Raw genomic sequence first — 27,838 nt, forward strand, 5'->3', positions numbered from 1 at the left:
AGGAAGGAGCTGGCACTGGCATTTGAAGCAAATAGATCAGAAAGGAGCAAGCTGGAGTCAAGAATGGATGACAGGTACCTGGTGCTCAATAAGAGGTTAAAAGGTCAGGACATTCATGGCCCTTCTTAGTACGTTAAGCAAGAGCTGCCATTTGTACCTCTGTTTTCCTCAGATAATTCCACCTTATAAGTCATAAGACTTATAAGGAAATAGCTAATGCATATTATTGAGCTTCCCTTGTAGCTCAGTCGGTAATGAATTTGCCTGCAGTGCAGGAGACCCAGGTTCGATCCCTGGCTTGGTCCTTGCCTGGAAAATCTCATGGACAGAGGAACCTGGTGGGCTGAGGTCCATGGGGTCGCAAAGAGTTGGGCATGACTGAGCGACTAACACTAATGCATATTTTTATGGTAGTACTGTTTTTAAAGAAACATCTCTGTTCATTTGGCTTTATGATGCTGTGATTCCTGTGCAAACACAGGAATTAAATAAGGTTTGGGGGTGAGGCAAACAGCTTGTTCCACAAAACATCTGTGTACTTTCAGCGTCTTTCTGCACAGATGAGGTAGGGCTGGGGTTGCAATGTCATGCCTAACCTGGGCTTCAGATTTGGAACCAGTTCATGCGGAAAATGCAAATGAAACCTCTGAAGCAATGTTGTGAAAAACAGGAACATTTCCATCCGAGCCAGCTGTTCTCCAAGACAATGTCTTCTCCCTAAACAGAAAGCAGGCATAATAGTTTTTTTAAATTATTTACCAAAATTTATGTTTAATATATATCTTTTGGGAACTCTGGTATTTAAAGAACGTTAGAGGAAGTTAAGTGGGCCTTAGGAAGCATCACTATGAACAAAGCTAGTGGAGGCAATGGAATTCCAGTTGAGCTATTTCAAATCCTAAAAGATGATGCTGTGAAAGTGCTGCACTCAATGTCAGCAAATTTGGAAAACTCTGCTCAAACTACCACACAATTGCACTCATCTCACACACTAGTAAAATAATGCTCAAAATTCTCCAAGCCAGGCTTCAGCAATACATGAACCATGAACTTCCAGATGTTCAAGCTGGTTTTAGAAAAGGCAGAGGAACCAGAGATCAAATTACCAATATCCACTGCATTATCAAAAAAGCAAGAGAATTAAACAAAAACATCTATTTCTGCTTTCTTGACTATGCCAAAGCCTTTGACTGTGTGGATCACAATAAACTGTGGAAAATTCTGAAAGAGATGAGAATACCAGACCACCTGAGCTGCCTCTTGAGAAATCTGTATGCAGGTCAGGAAGCAACAGTTAGAAATGGACATGGAACAACAGACTGGTTCCAAATAGGAAAAGGAGTACGTCAAGGCTGTATACTGTCACCCTGCTTATTTAACTTATAAGCAGAGTACATCATGAGAAATGCTCGGCTGGATGAAGCACAAGCTGCAATCAAGACTGCCGGGAGAAATATCAATAACCTCAGATATTCAGATGACACCACCTTCATGGCAGAAAGTGAAGAACTAAAGAGCTTTTTGATGAAAGTGAAAGAGGAGAGTAAAAAGTTGGCTTAAAGCTCAACATTCAGAAAACTAACATCATGGCATCTGGTCCCACCACTTCATGGCAAATAGATGGAGAAACAGTGGAAACAGTGCTGACTTTGTTTTTTGGGGCTCCAAAATCACTGCAGATGGTGACTGCAGCCATGAAATTAAAAGACGCTTACTCCTTGGCAAGCAACTTATGACCAGCCTAGACAGTATATTAAAAAGCAGAGACATCACTTTGCCAACAAACGTCCGTCTAGTCAAAGCTATGGTTTTTCCAATAGTCGTGCATAGATGTGAGAGTTGGACTACAAATAAAGCTGAGGGCCGAAGAATTGATAATTTTGAACTGTGGTATTGGAAAAGACTATTGAGAGTCCCTTGGACTGCAAGGAGATCCAACCAGTCCATCCTAAAGAAGATTAGTCCTGAGTGTTCATTAGAACTGATGTTGAAGCTGAAACTTCAATACTTTGGCCACCTGATGGGACGAGCTGACTCATTGAAAAAGACCCTGATGCTGGGAAAGACTGAAGGTGGGAGGAGAAGGAGATGACAGAGGATGAGATGGTTAGATGGCATCACAGACTCAATGGACATGAGTCTGGGTAAACTCCAGGAGTTGGTGATGGACAGAGAGGCCTGGTGTGCTGTGGTCCATGAGGTCGCAAAGAGTTGGACACGACTGAGAGACTGAACTGAACTGAGAGGAAGTTATGTTTATTAAAGGATTTTCTTAAGCCCCAAAGAATAGAAATGGGCCCTAGCATTTCAGCTCCCAGGGCCCGTTTTTTGCCTTCTTTTGTCAGGTCATGTACTTTTGTAAGCTCATTAGTTCCCTTCTCTGCTTCCTTTGCAACGGAGCCTGAGATATGCCATGAAAGATCTAAGGTGTGACACTTAGTTCTACTGACCCAGGAGAAGTTCATTTCATTTCAAATGACTGTATGTTACCCTTCCCCAATGAAAAGATTTCTCCAAGCCATCTTCCATGGGTCTTGTGATCTGTGTACTTTTTCACAGGAGACACAATATTTTTGGAGATAAGGTATAATAATTAAAAGTCAGGAGAGCTAGATTCCAGTTTCACTTTAAATTATGATGCCATTCCTGCCTCTGGGTCTCAGTTTCTCAAAGTGCCTATTACTGACTTCCAGCTCTACAAATTTTTGATTACAAGTCAACATTCACAAGCAAGAGAGTTTCAATAAAAGCCAGAGCTTCTCATCAGTTACTTTCTAGCTGCTAAATTATGCCTTGTTTATTTTGAGTAGAAACAGGTGTTAATGACATATAATTAAACCATTCTCTCCTGTAAGAGTCAATGCTGTTTTCAGAGTTGGGATATTAATTCTACAACAGAATGCTTCAGATTAAGATGTTACACATAATGAATCATCACTATACTTTGTTCTAAAGTTAAGCCCCTGTGGAAAAGCTCTCTTACCTAGGGAAAAGGGAATCAAAGCTTCCTTCTTGGCAAAATATCCACTGCTGTCCAGAAATCGCTCTGGATAGAATATTTCTGGGTCTCTCCAATACTTTTCATCAAAGTGTACAGAATAAAGATTTGTGATTACTGTTGTGCCTTTAGGAATGGAATAACCACGTACAACTGCATCCTCAGAGGTTGCATGGAAAATCCCTAATGGCACTATGTTACAGAATCTTAAAACCTCATGTAAAACTGCTTCGGTATAAGGCATTTTGCACTTGTCATCCCAAGAAGGCTTCCCACTGGGTCCTATAATTAAATCAATCTCTTTCTGAACTTGTCCTGTAAGAGAAAAAGTGTTCCCATTATTATGCAATTCTTAAATTATATCTAAAGTAAACTCTCTTTAGGATAAAACAAAAGATAACCAGCCAACATGGTATGGGTACAATTCAGATTCAGATTTTTCATTATCTGGGAGTTCTACTTAAATACATGCCACATATCTTATACAACCAGTACCTAAGACTCCAAGTAACTGTGTTGTGAAACACACATGGGAATTAAAAAAAAAAAAAAAATCTAGAATTAGAATAACATTATTCTCATCAAGGAAAAGAATGAAACATTAGAAACTTCAATTTAAAAAAAAATCAGGGCTGGTAATGTTCATTGCAGCACTATTTACAATAGCTAAGACATGGAAAAAACCCAAATATCCATCAGCAGATAAACGGATAAAGTTGTGATATATATATACAATGGAATATTACTCAGTGAATAAAAGGAACATATTTGAGTCTGTTCTAATGAGGTTGATGAACCTAGAGCCTATTATACAGAGTGAGGTAAGTCTGAAATAGAAAAACAAATATTGTATATTAATGCATATATTTGGAATCTAGAAAGATGATACTGATGAACCTATGTGAAGGGCAGCAATGGGGACTCAGGGGCTTCCCTGGCACTCAGACAGTAAAGAATCTGCCTGCAAGGCAGGAGACCTGGGTTGATCCCTGGGTTGGGAAGATCCCCTGGAGAAGGGAATGGCTACCCACTCCAGTATTCTGGCCTGGTCAATTCCACAGACAGAGGAGCCTAGCGGGCTACATAAAGTCCATGGGGTCACAAAGAGTTGGGCACAACTGAGTGACTTTCACTTTCAATGGAGACTCAGACATGGAAAACAGACTTGTGGGCACGGGGTTGGGGGCAAGGAGAGGGTGGGACAAATGCAGAGTAGTATGGAAACATATAGACTACCACACGTAAATAGTCAGTGGGAATTCAAATCTGGGCTCTGTAACAACCTAGAGAGGTGGGCTGGGGTGGGAGGTGGAGGGAGGTTCAAGAGGCAGGGGACATATGTATACCTATGGTTGATTCATGTTGGTGTATGGCAGAAACCAACACAATATTGTAAAACAATCATCCTTCAACTAAAAATAAATAATAATTTTTAAAAAGCCAGGGTTGGGACTTTCCTGGTAGGTCAGCTATAAAGACTACATGCTTCCACTGCAGAGGGCATGGGTTCAATCCTTGGTTGGGGAACTAAGATTCTGCATGCTGCATGGTATAACCAAAACCAAACCAAACCAAACAAACAAACAAACAAAAAATCCCAAAAAACTAGGGTTCAGGTTCCTGCTTAGAACTAGAAGGAAGTGGGCAAATCAATCACTTAGCCTTTTCCCTCATTTATAATACAGGTATTGTAAGACTTATATCTGAGGTTTTTATATGAATTAACAGTTTTAAAAACCTTATAGCTATTCAGTACTTCTCTTTTTGGATAGCATAGGAGGAGTTCCTAACTAAAATGCTTTGTATACAGCCAAAGACTGTAAAACATGTGTGAGCCCTAAATATAAGCACAGATCTTAAGATCATGAGAATTCTCACCTTGAATGTTAGGATAAAGGGCCATGAAAAGAATTGCCCACCGTAGCACATTAGTTGTAGTTTCAGTTCCAGCAATGATGAGTTCACCCACAGAGAAAATTAGGTTTTCTTTGGAGAAAGTAGATGATGGGTCATTTTTACTTCTTTCCATCTCATCTAAATAAGCATCAACAAAATGCTGAGGTAACTGCGGTTTTCTGTTGATGGAAGCTTTTTCAATAAGCCTAGAGAGAAAGTCATAGACCACAGCTGCATTTCTAAACAATTGTTGATGTTTTCCAAAAGGTAAGATGCCAATCCATGGAAAGGCATTATAGAGGAAGACTGTGGCGCTGGCAGCTAGTTCCACATTTTCACTAAATAACTCAATCATGTGCTGAAAATCAGTGTCTTCATAAGTGAATCGTTCTCCAAAAATGACCAGATTGGTTATGTTTGAAACAGCATTTGTTACTAATTGTTTTAAGTCAAAAGGGCTACCATTGTATGTTTCAACAGCATCAATGAAAAATTTGGTTTCTTCTAAGATTTTAGATTCAAAAGATTTCTGGCCATATCCAAAACAGCGAAAGCTATTTACAGCTAATTTTCTGTGATCAATCCATCCTTGGCCATATCTGGAATTCAGTAAGCCTAAAAAAAAAATAAAAGGGATGGTTAGTAATTTTTCTCCCAATTATCTTTTTATAAAACTATTAAAAATTTTTATTAGTCCTACATCCCTGTATCTAGCAGTTTAAAATGCTATGGTGGCAGAGTGGGGTTGGGGAAGAGATGGTTATTCATTCTTCTTCAAATTTTCTATAAAACTACAACCAGACCCAGCAGTCAAGCCCTATTCTTTACTCCTGAGTACCCATGGAATACTATAAACAGATAAACTTATCTATACTTCCCTGAGGACAGGCACAAAAGACCTATAATCTCCATCAAAAGAAACTGAACTATGTTGTGTGATTCAACTTGGGTGAAGGAAGCACAGATCACTTTATTATTCAACTTCTACTACAAGCCTATTTTATCAGACAAATGACTGTGTGTTCTATCGGCAATTTTTTATTCTGGAATAAACACATACTTGAATAATCACCCTTCTAGAATTAGAAATTTTCTGCTTTAAGAGACTGCTGCTGCTGCTGCTGTTGCTGAGTTGCTTCAGTCATGTCCGACTCCGTGCGACCCCATAGACGGCAGCCCACCAGGCTTCCCCGTCCCTGGGATTCTCCAGGCAAGAACACTGGAGTGGGTTGCCATTTCCTTCTCCAATGGATGCAAGTGAAAAGTGAAAGTGAAGTCACTCAGTCGTGTCCGACTCTTAGCAACCCCATGGACTGCAGCCCACCAGGCTCCTCCGTCCATGGGATTTTCCAGGCAAGAGTACTGGAGTGGGGTGCCACTGCCTTCTCTGCTTTAAGAGACTAGATTTTAGAATACAAATTACTCCCATGAAAGGTATATGTAACCTGATAATATAACTGGCAGAGGGCAGGATGGCCTGAATGAGGTAGTGGAAATACTCAACCCCAAAAGAGGTGCTAAGAACTGAATGTGCGGCCAATTCCCAGTGTGATGGTATCAGGCGGTGGGGCCTTTGGGAAGTAATTAGGTCATGAGCCCTCATGAATGAGTTTGTTGTTGTTGTTTATTCGCTAAGTCATGTCAGACTCTTTTTGACCCCATGGACTGTAGCCTGCCAGGCTTCCCTGCCCATGGGATTTTCCAGGCAAGAATATGGGAGTGGGTAATTTCCTTCTCCAGGGGATCTTTCTGACTGAGGGATCGAACTGGTGTCTCCTGCACTGGCAGGTGGATTCTTTACCACTGAGCCTCCAGGGAAGCCCAATGAGGTCACGAGCCCTCATGAATGAGCTCAGTGCCCTTATAAGAAGGGATGTGGGTGGAGATAATGGCCCTTGTTTTTTTTGAGGATACAGGGAGAAGATAGCAGTCTACAGTCCATAGGAAGCAGGCTCTTTCTAGACACTGTTCTGCTAGCACCTTGATCTTGAACTCCCTGGCCTCCAGATCTGTGAAAATAAATGTTTATTGTTTAAGCCACTCGTCCTCTATATTTTTGTTATAGCAGCCCAAACTAAGAAGACAAACATGAAACTCAAACTTCTAATGTTGATATTACTTGCCTTAAAATTTCAGAGTCTCCACAGAACACTCTGCTGTTCTGATATGTGTACTATGAAATATTTTCCTTTTAAAACAACTATCAAGAGAAAAAATATCCTCGGCACATATATTTATGTAACATGTAGTTCACTTGGAATTTCATTTATAATTGGTGCATAGGTCTACCTATCACGAAAAATGTCATGTTCTCTAGTCTACCTGAGGTGCCTATGTAATTCACATTTCAACAACTTTTGTGCAACAGCTGTTGCACAAAATTTGGAACTTAGACAGAGGATGAGATGGCTGGATGGTATCACCGACTCAATGGACATGAGTTTGAGTAAACTCCGGGAGTCGGTGATGGACAGGGAGGCCTGGTGTGCTGCAATTCATGGGGTCGCAAAGAGTAGGACACAACTGAGCGACTGAATTGAACTGAACTGATGATAAAGTTAACCATACATAAGAGGGTCTTTAAGGCTGTGCAACAATCTTATATTCCATACTCTCTTTTCTTCCCCATACTCCCAGATGACTATTCCCTCAACATGAATGTATTTCTGGAGCTAAAGTGCCAGGGATATGCCAGTAAAAAAAGAGGCAAAGATGGCTCTTTCTCATTGACCTTACATACTACTGAGGAGAGTCAAACAAATTCTTTTAGCAAGGTAAGAGACCTAAGAGTGGTCAGGAAAACACTCAGTGAGAAGGTGACATAAGTAAAGGCATAGAGGATAGAAGTGAGTCAGGCAGATATCCAAGGAAAGATCACTGCAGGTAGAGAACTAGAGTACAGGCACTGAGGGGACAGCAAAGCCAAGGGAAACGTATGCATATTAACCTGATTATAAGCCTACACTGGCCAATCTGTATGCCTAGGCATGGGCCAAACCCACCAAAAAGGGGCCACTTTTTCCTATTCACAGTGGGTTTATGGTGGCTCTGATTTCCCAGTTCCAAGTATATACAGTTCAGTGTTTATGTATCTTAATATCACACATCTAGGGAATTCCCTGGTGGTTCAGTAGTTAGAACTCCACACTTTCACTGTTGTTTGTCTGTGTTCAATCCCTTCTTAGGAACTAAGATCCCACAAGCTTCACATGGTGGCCACAACAACAAAAAAATCCACATCTAATTTTCTGTCTTTTCTCTCATTATTTCCTTGCAAATCTTAAGCTGAATACTATTTCTTCATGATAAAAATAGTCTAAACTATAAATTTATAGTTTCAAAAAACAGTTCAGTCCAGTTCAGTCGCTTAGTCCTGTCTGACTCTTTGCGACTCCATGGACTACAGCACCCTGTCCTTCACCAACTCCCAGGGCTTACTCAAACTGATGTCCATCAAGTCAGTGATGCCATCCAACCATCTCATCCTCTGTTGTCCCCTTCTCCTCCTGCCTTCAATCTTTCCCAGTATCAGGGTCTTTTCAAATGAGTCAGTTCTTCCCATCAGGTGGCCAAAGTATTATAGTTTCAGCTTCAGCATCAGTCCTTCCAATAAAGAATCTGGACTGATTTCCTTTAGGATTAATTGGTTAGATCTCCTTGCAGTCCAAGGGACTCTCAACAGACTTCTCCAACACCACAGTTCAAAAGCATCAATTGTTCAGTGCTCAGCTTTCTTTACGGTCCAACTGTCACATCCATAAATGACTACTGGAAAAACCATAGCTTTGACTAGATGGACCTTTGTCGGCAAAGTAATGTCTCTGCTTTTGAATATGCTGCCTAGATTGGTCATAGTTTTTCTTCCAAGGAGCAAGCATCTTTTAACTTCATGGCTACAGTCACCATCTGCAGTGATCTTGGAGCCCAAAAGTATAAACTCTCTCACTGTTTCCCCATCTATTTGCCATGAAGTCATGGGATTGGATGCCATGAACTTAGTTTTCTGAATGTTGAGTTCACTCTCCTCTTTCACTTTCATTCAGAGGCTCTTTAGTTCTTCACTTTCTGCCATAAGGATGGTGTCATCCGCACATCTGATTTGGTTGGGTTCAGTCACTCAGTCGTGTCTGACTCTGCAATCCCATAAATTACAGCACGCCAGGCCTCCCTGTCCATCACCAACTCCCAGAGTTCACTCAGACTCACATCCATCGAGTCCGTGATGCCATCCAGCCATCTCATCCTCGGTCGTCCCCTTTGCCTCCTACCCACAATCCCTCCCAGCATCAAGGTCTTTTCCAATGAGTCAACTCTTCACATGAGGTGGCCAAAGTACTGGAGTTTCAGCTTTAGCATCATTCCTTCCAAAGAAATCCCAGGGTTGATCTCCTTTAGAATGGACTGGTTGGATCTCCTTACAGTCCAAGGGACTCTCAAGAGTCTTCTCCAACACCACACTTCAAAAGCATCAATTTTTCGGCACTCAGCCTTCTTCACAGTCCAACAATCACATTCATACATGACCACAGGAAAAACCATAGCCTTGACTAGACAGACCTTAGCAGCAAAGTAATGTCTCTGCTTTTGAATATACTATCTAGGTTGGTCATAACTTTTCTTCCAAGGAGTAAGCATCTTTTAATTTCATGGCTGCAGTCACCATCTGCAGTGATTTTGGAGCCCAAAAACATAAAGTCTGACACTGTTTCCACTGTTTCCCCATCTATTTCCCATCAAGTGATGGGACCAGATGCCATGATCTTCGTTTTCTGAATGTTGAGCTTTAAGGCAACTTTTTCACTCTCCTCTTTCACTTTCATCAAGAGGCTTTTTAGCTCCTCTTCACTTTCTGCCATAAGGGTGGTGTCATCTGCATATCTGAGGTGATTGATATTTCTCCTGGCAATCTTGATTCCAGCTTGTGCTTCTTCCAGTCCAGCGTTTCTCATGATGTACTCTGCATAGAAGTTAAATAAGCAGGGTGACAATATACAGCCTTGACGTACTCCTTTTCCTATTTGGAACCAGTCTGTTGTTCCATGTCCAGTTCTAACTGTTGCTTCCTGACCTGTATACAGATTTCTCAAGAGGCAGGTCAGGTGGTCTGGTATTCCCATCTCTTTCAGAATTTTCCACAGTTTATTGTGATCCACACAGTCAAAGGCTTTGGCATAGTCAATAAAGCAGAAATAGATGTTTTTCTGGAACTGTCTTGCTTTTTGAATGATCCAATTGATGTTGGCAATTTGATCTCTGGTTCCTCTGCCTTTTCTAAAACCAGCTAGAACATCAGGGATTTCACAGTTCGCATATTGCTGAAGCCTGGCTTGGAGAATTTTGAGCATTACTTTACTAGCATGTGAGATGAGTGCAATTGTGTGGTAGTTTGAGCATTCTTTGGCATTGCCTTTCTTTGGAATTGGAATGAAAACTGACCTTTTCCAGTCCTGTGGCCACTGCTGAGTTTTCCAAATTTGCTGGCATATTGAGTGCAGCACTTTCACAGCATCATCTTTCAGGATTTGAAACTGCTCAACTGGAATTCCATCACCTCCACTAGCTTTGTTCGTAGTGATGCTTTCTAAGGCCCACTTGACTTCACATTCCAAGATGTCTGGCTCTAGACTAGTGATCACATCATCATGATCTTCTGGGTCGTGAAGATCTTTATTGTACAGTTCTTCCGTATATTCTTGCCACCTCTTCTTAATATCTTCTGCTTCTGTTAGGTCCAGACCATTTCTATCCTTTATCGAGCCCATCTTTGCATGAAATGTTCCCTTAGTATCTCTAATTTTCTTAAAGAGATCTCTAGTCTTTCCCATTCTGTTCTTTTCCTCTATTTCTTTGCATTGATTGCTGAAGAAAGCTTTCTTATCTCTTGCTATTCTTTGGAACTCTGCATTCAGATGCTTATATCTTTCCTTTTCTCCTTTGCTTTTCGCCTCTCTTCTTTTCACAGCTACTTGTAAGGCCTCCCCAGACAGCCATTTTGCTTTTTGCATTTCTTTTTCATGGGGATGGTCTTGATCCCTGTCTCCTGCACAATGGCATGAACCTCATTCCATAGTTCATCAGGGACACTATCTATCAGATCTAGGCCCTTAAATCTATTTCTCACTTCCACTGTATAATCATAAGGGATTTGATTTAGGTCATACCTGAATGGTCTAGTGGTTTGCCCTACTTTCCTCAATTTGAGTCTGAATTTAGTAATAAGGAGTTCATGATCTGAGCCACAGTCAGCTCCTGGTCTTGTTTTTGTTGACTGTATAGAGCTTCTCTATCTTTGGCTGCAAAGAATATAATCAATCTGATTTCGGTGTTGACCATCTGGTGATGTCCATGTGTAGAGTCTTCTCTTGTGTTGTTGGAAGAGGGTGTTTGCTATGGCCAGTGCATTTTCTTGGCAAAACGCTATTAGTCTTTGCCCTGCTTCATTCTGCATTCCAAGGCCAAATCTGCGTGTTACTCCAGGTGTTTCTTGACTTCCTACTTTTGCATTCCAGTCTGCTATAATGAAAAGGACATCTTTTTTGGGTGTTAGTTTTAAAAGGTCTTGTAGGTCTTGATAAAACCGTTCAACTTCAGTTTTTTCAGCGTTACTAGTTGGGGCATAGACTTGGATAACTGTGATATTGAATGGTCTGCCTTGGAGATGAACAGAGATCATTCTGTCATTTTTGAGATTGCATCCAAGTACTACATTTCAGACTCTTTTGTTGACCATGATAGCTACTTCATTTCTTCTGAGGGATTCCTGCCCGCAGTAGTAGATATAATGGTCATCTGAGTTAAATTCACCCATTCCAGTCCATTTTAGTTCGCTGATTCCTAGAATGTCGACGTTCACTCTTGCCATCTCTTGTTTGACCACTTCCGATTTGCCTTGATTCATGGACCTGACATTCCAGGTTCCTATGCAATATTGCTCTTTACAGCATCGGATCTTGCTTCTATCACCAGTCACATCCATAGCTGGGTATTGGTTTTGCTTTGGCTCCATCCCTTCATTCTTTCTGGAGTTATTTCTCCACTGATCTCCAGTAGCATATTGGGCACCTAATGACCTGGGGGGTCCTCTTTTGGTATCCTATCATTTTGCCTTTTCATACTGTTCATGGGGTTCTCAAGGCAAGAATACTGAAGTGGTTTGCCATTCCCCTCTCCAGTGGACCACATTCTGTCAGGCCTCTCCACCATGACCCACTCTTCTTGGGTTGCCCTGCAGGCATGGCTTGGTTTCATTGAGTTAGACAAGGCTGTGGTCCTAGTGTGATTAGATTGACTAGTTTTCTGTGAGTATGGTTTCAGTGTGTCTGCCCTCTGATGCCCTCTTGCAACACCTACCATCTTACTTTGGTTTCTAGCCGCTGCTCCTTACCTTGGACGAGAGGTATCTCCTTACTGCCGCCATTCCTGACCTTCAATGTGGGATAGCTCCTCTAGGCCCTCCTGTGCCTGCTCAGCCACCGCTCCTCGGGTTGCTCCTCCCAGAGGTTACTCATATTTCTCCTGGCAATCTTGAGTCCAGCCTGTGCTTCATTCAGCTCAGCATTACACGTGATGTAAAGGTTAAAGCGTCTGCCTGCAATGCAGGAGACCTGGGTTTGATCCCTGGGTCGGGAAGATCCCCTGGAGAAGGAAACGGCAACCCACTCCAGTATTCTTGCTTGGAGAATCCCATGGACGGAGGAACCTGGTGGGCATCAGTCCACGGAGTCACAAAGAGTCGGACATGACTGAGCAACTTCACACACACACACTCTGCATATAAGTTAAATAAGCAGGGTGACAATATACAGTTTGTTGTTCCATGTCCAGTTCTAACTGTTGCTTCTTGACCTGTATACAGGTTGCTCAGGAAGCAGGTCAGGTGGTCTGGTATTCCCATCTCTTTCAGAATTTTCCAAAGTTTATTGTGATCCACACAGTTAAAGGCTTTGGAACAGTCAATAAAGCAGAAATAGATGTTTTTCTGGAAATCTCTTGCTTTTTCGATGATCCAATGGATGTTGGCAATTTGATCTCTGGTTCCTCTGCCTTTTCTAAATCCAGCTTGAACATCTGGAAGTTCATGGTTCATGTATTGCTGAAACCTGGCATGGAGAATTTTGAGCATTACTTTGCTAGCATTTCAGATGACTGTAATTGTGTGGTAGTTTGAACATTCTTTGGCATTGCCTTTCTTTGGGATTGGAAATTCTTTGGGATTACACCCTTTCCAGTGGCATAAGATAGCAGAGTAGAAGGACGTGTGCTCATCTTCTCCTGCGAGAACTCCAAAACTACAACTCACTGATGAACAACCATTGACTGGAGAATGTTGGATCCCACCAAAATAAGATACCCCACGTCCAAGGGCAAAGGAGAAGCCCCAGCAAGAGGGTAGGAGGGGTGAAATCGTGTTTAGAATCAAACCCCTTACCCACCAGAGACACTCAGAGGGCTCAAACACACCTTGTGCACACCAGGACTCAGAGATCCCACAGAGACTGAGACTGAGCCAGAGCTGTGTATGAGTGTCTCCTGTGAAGGTATGGGCCAGCAGTGGCCTGCCACAGGGGCAGGAGCTCTGGGTGCAGTAGACCTGGGTATGGATGGCATAAGCCCTCTTGGAGGAGGTCGCCATTAACCCCACCATAGAGCCTCCAGAACTTACACAGGACTGTGGAAACAGACTCTTAGAGGGCACAAACAGAAATTTGTGTGCACCAGGACCCAGGAGAAAGGAGCAGTGGCCCCACAAGAGACTGGCCCAGACTTGGCTGGGCATGTCCAGGAGTCTCTGGTGGAGGTGTGGGTCAACCATGGCCTGCTTCAGGGTCAGGGGCACTGAATGTAGCAGTGCATGGGACCTTTTGAAGGAGGTTGCCATTATCTTCATTACCTCCACCATAGTTTGGCCTCAGGGAGGAAACACAGCTCCTCCCATCAATAGAAAATTGGATTAAAGATTTACTGAGCATGGTCCCACACATCAAAACAAGACCCAGACTCCCCCTCAGTCAGTCTCTCCCATCAGGAAGCTTCCATAAGCCTCTTATCCTCATCCATGAGAGGGCAGATAGAATGAAAACCACAATCACAGAAAATTAACCAAACTGATCACATGGACCCCAGCCTTGTCTAACTCAATGAAACTATGAGCCATGCCATGTAGGGCCACCAAGATGGGTGGGTCATGGTGGAGAGTACTGACAAACCGAGGTCCACTGGAAAATGGAATGGCAAACCACTTCAGCATTCTTGCCTTGAGAACCCCATGAATAGCATGAAAAGGCAAAACGATAGGACACTGAAAGACGAACTCCCCAGGTCTGCTGCTGCTGCTGCTAAGTCATTTCAGTCGTGTCCGACCCTGTGAGACCCCATGGACTGCAGCACACCAGGCTTCCCTGTCCATCACCAACTCCCAGAGTTTATCCAAACTCATGTCCATTGAGTCAGTGATACCATCCAACCATCTCAACCTCTGTCGTCCCCTTCTCCTCCTGCCTTCAATCTTTCCCAGCATCAGGGTCTTTTCAAATGAGTCAGCTCTTCCCATCAGGTGGCCAAAGTATTGGAGTTTTAGTTTCAGCATCAGTCCTTCCAATGAACACTCAGGACTTATCTCCTTTAGGAAGGACTGGCTGGATATCCTTACAGTCTAAGGAACTCTCAAGAGTCTTCACCATCACCACAGTTCAAAAACATCAATTCTTTGGTGCTCAGCTTCCTTTATAGTCCACCTCTCACATCCATACATGACTACTGGAAAAACAATAGCCTTGACTAGATGGACCTTTGTTGGCAAAGTAAGATCTCTGCTTTTTATATGCTGACTAGATTGGTCACAACTTTCCTGCCAAGAAGTAAGCGTCTTTTAATTTCATGGCTGCAATCACCATTCTGCAGTGGTTTTGGAGCCCAAAACAATAAAGTCTGCTACCGTTTCCCCATCTATTTGCCTTGAAGTGATGGGACTGGATGCCGTGATCTTATATTCTGAATGTTGAGCTTTAAGCCAACGTTTTCACTCTCCTCTTTCACTTTCATCAAGAGGCTCTTTAGTTCCTCTTCACTTTCTGCCATAAGGGTGGTGTCACCTGCATATCTGAAGTTATTGGTATTTCTCCTAGGAATCTTGATTCCATCTTGTGCTTCCTCCAGCCCAGCATTTCTCATGATGTACTCTGCATAGAAGTTGAACAAGCAGGGTGACAATATACAGCCTTGACATACTCCTTTTCCTATTTGGAACCAGTCTCTTGTTCCATGTCCTGTTCTGTTGCTTCCTGACCTGCATACAGGTTTCTCAAGAGGCAGGTTAGGTGGTCTGGTATTTCCATTTCTCTCAGAATTTTCCACAGTTTATTGTGATCCACACAGTCAAAGGCTTTGGCATAGTCAATAAAGCAGAAATAGATGTTTTTCTTGAACTCTCTTGCTTTTTCAATCATCCAGCAGATATTGGCAATTTGATCTCTGGTTCCTCTGTCTTTTCTAAAACGAGCTTGACCATCTGGAAGCTCAGGGTTCAAGTATTGTTAAAGTCTGGCTTGGAGAATTTTGAACATTACTTTACTAGCATGTGAGATGAGTGCAATTATGCAGTAGTTTGAGCATTCTTTGGCTTTGCCTTTCTTTGGGATTGGAATGAAAACTGACCTTTTCCAGTCCTGTGGCCACTGCTGAGTTTTCCAAATTTGCTGGCATATTGAGTGCAGCACTTTCAAAGCATCATCTTTTAGGATTCTAAATAGCTCAACTGGAATTCCATCACCTCCACTAGTCTGTAGTGATGCTTCCTAAGGCCCACTTGACTTCTCATTCCAGGATGTCTGGCTCTAGGTGAGTGATCACACCATCGTGATTATCTGGGTCATGAATATCTTTTTTGTATAGTTCTTCTGTGTATTCTTGCCACCTCTTCTTAATATCTTCTGCTTCTGTTAGGTCCATACCATTTCTGTGCTTTATTGTGCCCATCTTTGCATGAAACGTTCCCTTGGTTATCTCTAATTTTCTTGAAGAGATCTCTAGTCTTTCCCATTCTGTTGTTTTCCTCTGTTTTTTCCCTCTGATCACTGAAGAAGGCTTTCTTATCTTTCCTTGCTATTCTTTGAAACTCTGGATTCAAATAGGTATATCTTTCCTTTTCGCCTTTGCTTTTCACTTCTCTTCTTTCCTCAGCTATTTGTAATGCCTCCTCAGACAACCATTTTGCTTTTTTGCATTTCTTTTTCTTGGAGATGGTCTTTATCCCTGTCTCCTGTTCTATGTCATGAACCTCCGTCCAGAGTTCATGAGGCACTCTATCAGAACTAATCCCTTGAATCTATTTCTCACTTCCACTGTATAAGCATAAGGAATTTTATTTAGGTCATGCTTGAATGCGCTAGTGGAGAAATAACTCCAAAAAGAATGAAGAGATGGAGCCAAAGCAAAACAATACCCATTTGTGGATGTGACTGGTGATGGAAGTAAAGTCCAATGCTGTAAAGAGCAATACTGCACAGGAACCTGGAATGTCAGGTCCATGAATCAAGGCAAACTGGAAGTGGTCAAACAGGAGATGGAAAGAGTTAACATTGACATTTTACGAATCAGTGAACTCAAATAGACTGCAATGGGTGAATTCAACTCAGATGACCATTATATCTACTAATGTGGGCAAGAATCCCTTAGAACAATGGAGTAGCCATCATAGTCATCGTGAGTCCGAAATGCAGTACTTGGATGCAATCTCAAAAATGACAGAATGATTTCTGTTCATTTCCAAGGCAAACCATTCAATATCACAGCAATCCAAGTCTATGCTCCGACCAGTAATGCTGAAGAAGCTGAAGTTGAACAGTTCTATGAAAACCTACAAGACCTAGAACTAATACCCAAAAAAAGATGTCCTTTTCATTATAGGGGACTGGAATGCAAAAGTAGGAAGTTAAGAAACACCTGGAGTAACAGGCAAATTTGGCTTGGGAATACAAAATGAAGCAGGTCAAAGGCTAACAGAGTTTTGCCAAGAGAATGCACCGGTCGTAGCAAACACCCTGTTTCAACAACACAGGAAAAGACTCTACACATGGACATCAGCAGATGATCAATACTGAAATTAGATTGATAATATTCTTTGCAGCCAAAGATGGAGAAGCTCTATATAGTCAGCAAAAAAAAAGACCAGGAGCTGACTATGGCTCACAGCATGAACTCCTTATTGCCAAATTCAGACTTAAATTGAAGAAAGTAGGGAAAACCACTAGACCATTCGGGTATGACCTAAATCAAATCCCTTATGATTATACAGTGGAAGTGAGAAATAGATTTAAGGGATAAGATCTGATAGATTGCTTGCAGAACTATGGACGGAGGTTTGTGATGTTGTACAGGAGGCAGGGATCAAGACCATTTCCAAGAAAAAGAAATGCAAAAAAGCAAAATGGTTGTTTGAGGAGGCCGTACAAATAGCTGTGAAAAGAAGAGAAGCTAAAGACAAAACAGAAAAGGAAAGATATACCCATTTGAATGCAGTTTCAAAGAACAGCAAGGAGAGATAAGAAAGCCTTCCTTAGTGATCAGTGGAAAGAAATAGAGGAAAACAATAGAATGGGAAAGACTAGAGATCTCTTCAAGAAAATTAGAGATACCAAGGGAATGTTTCATGCAAAGATGGGCACAATAAAGCACAGAAATGGTATGGACCTAACAGAAACAGAAGATATTAAGAAGAGGTGGCAAGAATACACAGAAGAACTATACAAAAATGATATTCATGACCCAGATAACCACAATGGTGTGATCACTCACCTAGAGCTAGACATCCTGGAATGAGAAGTCAAGTGGGCCTTAGGAAGCATCACTACAAACTAGTGGAGGTGATGGAATTCCAGTTGAGCTGTTTAGAATCCTAAAAGATGATGCTGTGAAAGTGCTACACTCAGTATGCCAGCAAATTTGGAAAACTCAGCAGTCGCCACACAACTGGAAATGGTCAGCTTTTATTCCAATCCAATTCCAATGGAATATTTTTCATTCCAATGAAAGGCAATGCCAGAAAACATATTTTATCCTAAATATTACTCTGATCATATCATTCATTTTCATAATTTCCTAAAAGGTCTTCTATCATACTTGTGGTATAATTTCTTCTTTGGTCTAATTATTACTTAGAAGAGTATATAAGAATCTGGAAATTTGCTTTTTAGTTATACTATTGCTTTCAAGCTTCATCATACCCTGGCCTGATAATTCAGCCTTTTAAATTGGTGTTTTCTTTGCACCAGTTGATTGGCTTTGCAATTTAATAAATAGTTACTTTTTATCTTTTTCACTTTAAATCTATGTATATTTTAGTCTATGTAACCAAGCTATTGCATTTTTCTTGGAAATGAAGTGTGAAGCTCTCATTAAATTGGAAAAATTTGAAGTTCATAAAAACTCATACTATTAAGTATGAAAATGGATGTACAGACATCAACATTCTATGTTAGTCTTCTGTTGCTTTCTTCTCATCCATTCTGTTATCTTTCAGCCTTTCTCTCTTGTTGAATATGTAATCATCTGACACTGCTCAAGACTAAACTATAGAGAATACGAGTCCTTCACACATACCGTACAGTTCTTCATTTACATATCATATTAATTAGTAGTTAAGAAAGGCTGTTTCAGGGTTTATAAACTTAGAAGTAAAATGATCATAAAATGTCACCAAGCACTCAAGACTGGCTTAAAACATACTTCTGATTCCAGTATGTGTGCACACATATGTATACTTGTTTCACAAAACCTGCCTGTGCTAATTCTTTAAAACATCATTTACAGTATTTATTAGAACTAGATTACAACAGAATTAGCGTGTAAAATGTGAGTGTAATACAGCGTGAAAGTCCTCAAATGTTAGGTTCTAAAACTTTATGTGAATGTTGTTGTTCAGTCGCTAAGTCTGTTGTTGTAAGTAAGTTGTTCAGTCACTACTATGTAATAAATTTACATAAAATAAGAACTGCAATTTACAGTTTAGTAAATCACTAGATAGGTGAAAACAAACATACCTCCCATTTTTGTCATCTTCATGAATAAAGGAAGACATGGTCTGTCTGCAAAAATTTCACTTTGATGAACAAGGCATTCCTTTACTACATCATAGCCATTTAGAACCACAGCTGATATACCTCCAAGATCCAAACTGAAGATCTTTGAGAAGAAAAGAAAAACATTTAAATGGAAAAATATATTGAGAAATATAACCAGAGAAATCTACATGCACTAAGTCCAGCTCTCTCAGTATTTGTTATTTCTTGAAAATACTGGCATTTATTACCCAGCTGACTGTTTAGAGTGCCTTCTCTCTATAAGGCGTATCAAGCACAATGATTTCATTATGCATTCAATGACTCAAGACATAACCTTGTAAATGGTGTAATGAAAAGAGTACCAGATTCAGGAGGTTTGGGTTATACTTTAAGCTTTGCCATTAAACACTAGATAGAACCCTTAATCTTTTGGGAATTCGGGGCTGCTATAGAAAATCAAGAAATACTTGAGTTATATGCTCTTTTAAAATTCATTCCAACTCAAAACATTCAATGATATCTCAGAATCTCTGTTTATTTCCAAGAAAAATTGAGGAGGTGACTCCATCTATATATCATTTATTATTCTAGGTTTAGGTAGGGGAGGGGATTGTCAAAGGCCCAAGAGACTTGAAACTGAAGACAACTTTTGCTGGGCCCCGGGATATGTAATCCCAAAATATGCCTCAACGGCACATTAATTATTTTGAATTAAAAGTTACTGAAGAACTGGCCAACACAAAAAGGATACTCTAGGGAGTTCCCTTGTGGCCTACTGGTTAGGACTTGGAACTGTCACTGCTGTGGCCTAAGTGTGATCCCTGGCAAGGAACTGAGATCCTGCAAGCCAAAATAAAAATGAGGGACACCTCTCTCTTTTTATCTCCCTGAAATTAGGAAATAAATCTCTCATGAGAAAGGTGCACTCTTTGCATATGGAGGTTGCTGTGTTGGTGTTAGTCGCTCAGTCATGTCCCAGCTCTTTATGGCCCCACGGACTGTAGCCCACCAGGCTCCTTTGTCCATGGAATTCTCCAGGCAAGAATACTGGAGTGGGTTGCCATTTTCTTCTCCAGGGATCTTCCCAACCCAGGGACTGAACCTGGGTCTCCTGCATTGCAGGCAGATTCTTTACCACTTGAGCCACCAGGGAAGCCCTAGGACTCCTTATTGCCAATTACCAAAGACAGGGAATTTGGGGCTGAGAAGCCTTTTCTAAACAAATCTTGTAATTTCTTTGATTTACTGCCCAATCACAAGACCTGTTTAGATTCTTCACTAATTGGGCACCCAAAACCAAAGTTTTTCGTCCTGTCAATTCTTTGCAAATTTATTGGTTCCTTATCTAAAAAATATAAAATCTGCCTGCTTTGGTCATTTCCTCCATCCCATTTCTATGAGACCTCCATGCGCACGAATTCTAATGTGTTTCTTTCTCTCCTGTTACTCTGTCTTGTGTCAATTCTATTATTAGTCCAGCCATAAGAACTCAAGAGGGGCAGAGGGGAAAATATCCCCTTCCTCAACAAAACTTACTGAAACTCATTGGTTTATTTATTTAGGCCCCTGAATGCCATGAAGTTAACAAAGGGCCCTAAGGGTATCGGACCTTGGAGTATAGGCATTTGCCACTTTGGTACAGGTGGCTGCCTCTGAGCTAAAAGATGGAATATCCATCCTGTTCCTTGAGGTAGTTTCTCATGTGCTTCACTACAGGTTCACTTAAAAGGTCATACCTCCCGTACTCTATTCTAATTAGCCCCACATAGGGGCCTAATCCAGTGAAGGAACAGTGCTACCTTATCAGTGAGATGCAATGACTGCTTAACCTCATCCTCTCAGGCACTGGCTGAGAACTTAAAAAAAAAAAAATTGGCTGTGCAGGGTCTTCTTCGCTGTGTACAGGGCTCTCTGCTGCAGCATCCAGGCTTTCTCCTGTTGCAGTAGTTATCCTGCAGTATCTTAGTTCCGCAACCAGGGATCAAACCCATGTTCCCTGAATTGGAAGGCGGATTCTCAATCACTGGACCACCATGGAAGTCCCTGGCTGAGGGTCTTCGAGTGCCAAAAATACTGAGTCAAGCCTCATCTCTGTGCAAACAGGCAGAATGGATTTTGGCCACGACTCACACAATTTTTGGGGGGTGGGATGGAGGAAACCAGAAGTCTTAGCAGAGAACTGAAGTTCAACAGAAGTATTTACAGAAGAAAAAGTGATAAAGACCTCCAAGTAGCAACAGAATCAACAAACTGAGCAATAAGAGTTTTTGGCACAAGGATGTACCCTGCTAATGGAGTAGAAGGTACACCCAGAACTTTGGGGAAGGGTCGTGGACTGCCTGCCATAAGAAATGGTATGTCAAAAGTGGCAGTGCGAGAGTTTCAGTACAAAGGAAGTGATTATCAGCTGAGCAAAGGAGGGGCTCTTTTCAGTTTCCAAAGCAGTAATGGGTCTTAAAGTCTTTTCCCAGAAGCATAATTTTAAGTAAATAAAAAGAAAAAACTCTTCCTTCTGTGTGTCTCCTCAACTCACAGCACTCAATACTTATGACACCAGATGTGTGATTTTCCATATATCAAGCAATTCTGGGACACCAGGTAGATATCCTACAACTATATTCAGGTCCCAAACTGCCCATGGTGTTTTTTGTTTTGGATTTTTTTTCTTTTGGCCACACTATACAGCATGCTGGATCATAGTTCCCTGATTACAGATTGAATCTGCACCCCCTGCAGAGGAATTACAGATTCCTAACCCCTGGACAGCCAGGGAAGTCCTGAGCTGGCCATGTTGACTCCATTTTTCACCCAAGCCCCATATCACTTCTCAGCTGTCATGATGTTTCAACTTAACAATACAGACAAAATATGACAGTTTCTTACCAGCTTCATTACTAATCTTTCATTTAGTGTAACCTTCATCACTCTAATATTTCATTTCTCCCCTGTATGATCTCGATTGCCTCTTGTCTCTTTACAGGTGACTCTCAACATGGCATATTTCTGCTTCAAGGCCTTAGTACTTGTTCCCTTGGCCTGGAATGTTCTTCCCCTAGATATTCCCATAGCCTGCTACTTCACTTCCTTGAAGTATTTGCTCAGATGCCTTTTTTTGCAGTGAGGCCTGCTCTAATCCATTAAAATTTCACCCCTAGTATTCTCCATCTTCCTTACCCTAATTTAGTTATTTTATACTTTATACTCTAACATGTTATATACTTACTGTGTTTACATTGTTCCTATCCTGATCACTGCCTCCCTTCCACCACTATAATGTAAACCACACAAGGGCAGGGATTTCCACTTGTTTTGTTCACTGCTAAATCTCCACAGTTAGCATAGTACGTAGCACATGCTAACAACTGATAAATATATGTTGGATTAAAGAAAAGTGGTGGAGAAACACATTTAAGCATATTTTACAACACTATAGACTAAGTGCTAATAACAGCGGAATGTAAAAAGTCCTTTGATAAAAACTGGTAATTGCATATACTTTTCAACATTTGCTTGGGCTGTATTCTCATTTGGAAGGCCCCTTTGACTGCCATACTGTCCAAACCACCAAGTCTTTAGGGACCAACCACCATGAAGCCTTTCTTGGTGCATTCTCTTTTTCCCTTGAACCACCACAGCACATGCTTAAAAGCTCCCATGGCACTTTTTAATACTACCAAAGGTGGCGCTAATGGAAAAGAACCTGCCTACCAATGCAGGAGACACAGGTTCAATCCCTAGGTCAGGAAGATCCCCTGGAGTAGAAATGGCAACCCCCTCCAGTATTTTTCCCTGGTAAATGCCATGGACAGAGGAGTCTGGTGGGTTACAATGGGTTACAGAAAAAAGTCAGACACGACTGAAGCAACATAGCACTAGCACAAAAAACCAGAAGCATTATATGAATGCTTATCTTCTGCTTGCTGGCTAAATTATAAACTCTTTTGATTCAGTGATTTCATCCCTTTCATCTTTCAACACTCCATAAAATCTCATTCAATGCCTTGCATAAATCTCAATAAATGCTTACTGTATAAATAAATTATAGGTTGTCAACTCCACTTGCCTCAAAGTAATTATTTTATTATCCTTATGTGCATTACCTGAAAATAATCTGTTAAAACCCCTCATACTAGCTTTCCTAGCTAGGGAATGCTTCTGAAAATCTGGGTTAAGATTAGTCACTGCAGAAGCGTACACATTCAGGGTGGATCTCTAAGGTAATGTTAAGTCTCAGTGTGGTACACTTTTATATAAGAATGTCTTTAAAATGACTGTATAAGACTTGAGGACTGGTTGTCTTCCTTTCAAGAATTATGAAGAAGAACTGAATTCACAGACTTCATAAAAGTAGGTGTCACTTGAAGTGATTGTCACTTCTCATAAGCAATTTTAAAGTCCATGACTTTCTCTGAGCACACATCTCCAGATCATCATGAAACACAGTAGAAAAATAAGATTCTATTTATAAGTAAGATATATAAACAACTTTCCACAACCTTCTAGAAGTATAGGAGGTAATAGTCTCCTTCCACTTCCAAGAAAAGTATAGTACGTTAAAAACTCAAACCAACTCTGAGACTTTGTCATAATTGGAAAATACCTCTAAGACAACGAGAGACCTGTAGGAGTGTTTCACAACTAAGATAAAGAGCAATCAGATTAAAGGGTTAATACTTTAAGTGGTTTTCAACTTAAGTCTAAAATAGACTTATTCAAACAATGTCTACTCTTCAATGCATACTTCCTTTCAATTTCTGCATTTTCTTTTCCCTCCACTCTTGCATATAATAACACAGGTCAGTCCTATTTGATTTTACCACCTTCAATAGAAAGACCACTTTGTAAAGATCCAAAGTGAACACGAAAGTTGCTCAGTTGTGCCCGACTATTTGCAACCTTCAGGCCAGAATACTGCAGTGGGTAGCCTTTCCCTTCTCCAGGAGATCTTCCCAACCCAGGGATCGAACCCAGGTCTCCCACGTTGCAGGCAGATTCTTTACCTGTTGAGCCATGAGGGAAGCCCAAGAATACTGGAGTGGGTAGCCTATCCCTTCTCCAGGGGATCTTCCCGACCCAGGAATCGAACCAAGGTCTCCTGCACTGCAGGCAGATTCTTTACCAACTAAGCTATCAGGGAAGCCTGTAAAGATCCATGGCTGCCTTAAATAGTTGTACCAGCAATAAAACTGGGAATTCATGCCACAAATCCATTAAACCAGAGCTACCTATCCCAAGATGACAATCTTCCAACACATTCATATATTCTATTGTTTATCATCAGGATAGGGGGTCCCCAGAAAGAAAGAACCAGGAATGGCTTTCTTAAGAGAAGTCATTTTCTCCCTAAGCCATCTGGGGATCTAAGCCTGGGCACAATACTTGCCCTTGTACAGGTCTCAGTAATTAATCTTAAGGGAATAAAAGAACAAGTGATTTATCACAGAAAACAAGTAACAATAGCAAAGATAATGCATCAGCTATAAAGAATCCCAGTTCTCATTAAATGGTAAACATGAGCCTGAAGCGTTCAACCACCAGATCAACTAGAACCTTAGAAATGTTGACCTTTTTTGAACTCTGGGACTTCAATCAACTGTCTTGACCTGTCAAATTCTGTCCCCGTTCTATGCTGAATTTTCTTGCTCAAGCCCTTTCATGAATGTGCACACACTGCCCCAGCCTTCATGAACATGCATATACCCTAACATAAAACATCCCCAATTTTCTTGTCTAGAGAAGCTGCCTTGGGAAAGATCTGTTGTGTTCTTTTTACTTGCAAGTAATAAATCCTTCCTTCTACTGATCTTTGGGTTGGTTGTATCTTTTGGTTCCACACCCTCAAAAAAGCAAAGGGTGATTTGCAGGTGGCTCTGATGGTGCTGGAGAAGGCTCTTGAGAGTCCCTTGGAGAGCAAGGAGATCAAACCAGTCAATTGTAAATGAAATCAACCCTGAATATTCATTAGAAGGACTGATGTTGAAGCTGGAGCTCCAATACTTTGGCTACCTGATGCAAACAGCTGACTTACTGGAAAAGCCCGTGATGCTGGGAAAAATGGAAGGCAGAAGGAGAAGAGGGTGACAGATGCTGAGATGGCTGAATGGCATCAGCAATTCAATGGGAGATGGTGAGGAAGAGGGAGGCATGGTGTGCTGCAGTTCATGGTGTCGCAGAATTGGACATGACTTAGCCACTGAACAACCACCACAGTGGTACAGAATCTGCCTGCCAGTGTAGGAGACACAGAAGACGTGGGTTCAATCCCTGGGTTGGGAAGATCCTCTGGAGTAAGAAATGGCAACCTGTTCCAGTATTCTTGCCTAGCAAATTCCATGGACAAAGGAGCCTAGCAGGCTACATTCCTGGGAGATTAAGATTACCCTCTCCCCCAAACAAATGTTCATAGAAATTGAGTTCCTTTCACTTCAAGCATCTACATCCGAAAAACAACTTCCTATTCTGAATGACAGCATTTCACATAACTGGTCTAAAAACACTTTCTACTATGTAGGTATAATAAATTCTTCTGTAATTAATAATCAAGAACATTTGAGTAGCACTTAGCTGTGTTCAGTTATTATTATTGCCATGATGCATATCAGGAAAAATTAAGATTTAGACAAAAAAGGTCAAGTTTTAACTGACAAAAGAGGACTCAACCTCTCGTCTTGTGCTTTCACATCTTCTGATTTCTCTGTAATGTTGATGATGTTTCATACCAACACACCAGAAATCAAATATATTTGATGAAAACCATGCAAATACACTCACGAACTGGAGGAAAGAAAACAAAATCTAAGAATTATAAATATTTACTTTAAGTCCAGCCTTCCTATAGTGATATGGACCATTAGTGAACTGCAGAAACTTAGAATAATTCTTGTAAAAACTGGTTTAAATATGAATGTAATCCCAAACTTGAACGCCACAACTGCCCAACAGTCCTGTTTTTCACCACACACACAATTTGTGGTTGTTCATTAATTTTTCTCTCTCACTGGACTGTAACTACTTAAAAGTCAGGCTGGGACTGCTGTCAACCACAAATTGGCACTTGCCATCTACCTCTACATCAAGTGCTGTTGCACCTGCTGACATTCAATATGCCCTGAAGGCAGTCATGATGGACACCAGGAAGGAGGCACCCCATTCCAAAAAACTGGCAGAACAGGTCTTCAGATAGGCTGCTATTTTCAGGAGCTGATTTTATGAACCCAATTCTAGCATCTCTTCATTTCCAGAAAAGCACTCAATTCATTCATGGTGACATCTGCTCCTCACGACTACTAAAACCTTCTGCAAAAATATGTGCCCAGATTACATGAACAACCCCTTCACCAAAGTCACATGAATACTGGCCTTATCCCGTTGCCTCTGGAACAGCTTCTCAGAGCTATCTGAGGTGCTGTCTCCCAGGCTGCAGTCCTCATTTTGCCCCCTAATAAAACTAACTCCCAACTCTCACATCAGGCATTTTTTTAAGTTGACACTGCCTTCTTCACCTCTTCATCAGAGAACCTGGCAGAGTCTGGCTAGTAGTTTCCTATAAAGGAAAGGATTTAAAACAAATCAACTGAGCTGGGTCAAGGCGTTTTCTGGAAACTTCTGCCTCCTCCATGTTAGGACACTCTTCCCAAGGCAAGCTAGGACTCTGGCCTTTCTCTTGCTTTTGGTAGCTGTGTGGCAACCTACAAGTCACTCAGCGGGTCTGCGCCAAAGTTTCCCCTGCCGAAAAAAAGGACTAGAAGACTTCCCTGGAGAGGTCACACTGCAAGGGAGGCTCGTGTTTGTTGTAGGGGCGCTCCTATCTCCAGGTAGACAGCACAGCAGTGGGACACGGCACTGATCTTCACTCATTAATTCATTCGCTCTTTCACAGTCCTTCACCTGCGCTCTCTCCTCACAGCAGACGCCTAGATCAGCCATTCTCAAATGCAAATACCCAACGACCTCCTATTAACCATTAACTCAACCCTAGAAATCCCCAGAAGCCGTAAGGGGACGCTATCCTACGCGCGCCGCGTAAGGTTCCACGAACCCGAGAAGCCGGGCGCGGGGAACGAACGTTGAAGGAAGCGCCTGTGACGCCCGACGGGGCGTCCGGCACGGGTCCAGGGTCCCACTGCACATGCGCAGGAGCGGCACCTCTTCGCCCTCTGGGCCGGGAGAATCCCGCCCAGATACCGCGGGCGTCGGGTGGGCGGGGCTCGCGGATGGGCAGGGCTCTCCTTTCCCCCGCCCCCGGCAGTGGCGCCGCCTGAGGACTTTGTCCCTTGGCACAGGAAGCGAGCTTGCTCCCACGCTGCGGGCACACGGAGCAGGGTCCCGATAACTGGCACCCACGAGCATCCCCGGACCCCCACCCCCATCCCCTACCCCGGGGAAGAAGCCGCGGGCCCTCCGTCGGCTGTACCTCGCCGTACACCTGGCTCTGCTTTTTCATGTAGACATGGGGGAGTTCGGCCGAGGCGGCCAGTGAGTAGATGTTGCCGATAAATGGTAGCCCCGACGGTCCTGGGGGGAAGCCCGACGGCCGTCTCTGCTTCAGCAGCTGGCGGACCCCCAGGGCGAAGAGAAGCAGGAAGAAGACCCCGCCGAGGGCCGCCGCGAACGCCTCGGCGCTGTGAGGCTGCCACATGGCCTGGGGCGGGGGCTGCAAACCCGGGCCGCCCTAGGACCCGGGGAGAGCTCCAACCCCAGCGCATCCTATTGGTCAATTACCCCCAAGGTCCCGCCCCATTTCTATGGCTATTGGCTGGCTGAGCGTAGGGCCCTCGGGCTTGTTACTGCTGGCTTTGTTCTGGTCCGGGAGGGTGTGCGGCCCTTTTGATTTATGCGCGGCTCTAGGCAAGTCCCAGCTGGTTGGGCGCTTGGGCCTGGAAGACGA

At 42.2% G+C, this 27,838-nt stretch overlaps 1 protein-coding gene across 1 annotated transcript; it reads right to left on the reverse strand.

Moving 5' to 3' along the window:
• Positions 444 to 27,634, reverse strand: LOC102190621 (vitamin D 25-hydroxylase). The gene is made up of 5 exons (XM_005689657.3): positions 27,365 to 27,634; positions 18,931 to 19,072; positions 4,877 to 5,509; positions 2,984 to 3,313; positions 444 to 717 (listed from the first exon to the last, which is right to left on the reverse strand). Exons 1-5 carry the CDS (start codon positions 27,587 to 27,589, stop codon positions 542 to 544), a joined length of 1,506 nt encoding a protein of 501 aa, XP_005689714.3. The 5' UTR covers positions 27,590 to 27,634; the 3' UTR covers positions 444 to 541.

Source organism: Capra hircus, chromosome 15, assembly GCF_001704415.2.
Source record: "Capra hircus breed San Clemente chromosome 15, ASM170441v1, whole genome shotgun sequence".
Lineage (NCBI taxonomy): Eukaryota > Metazoa > Chordata > Mammalia > Artiodactyla > Bovidae > Capra > Capra hircus.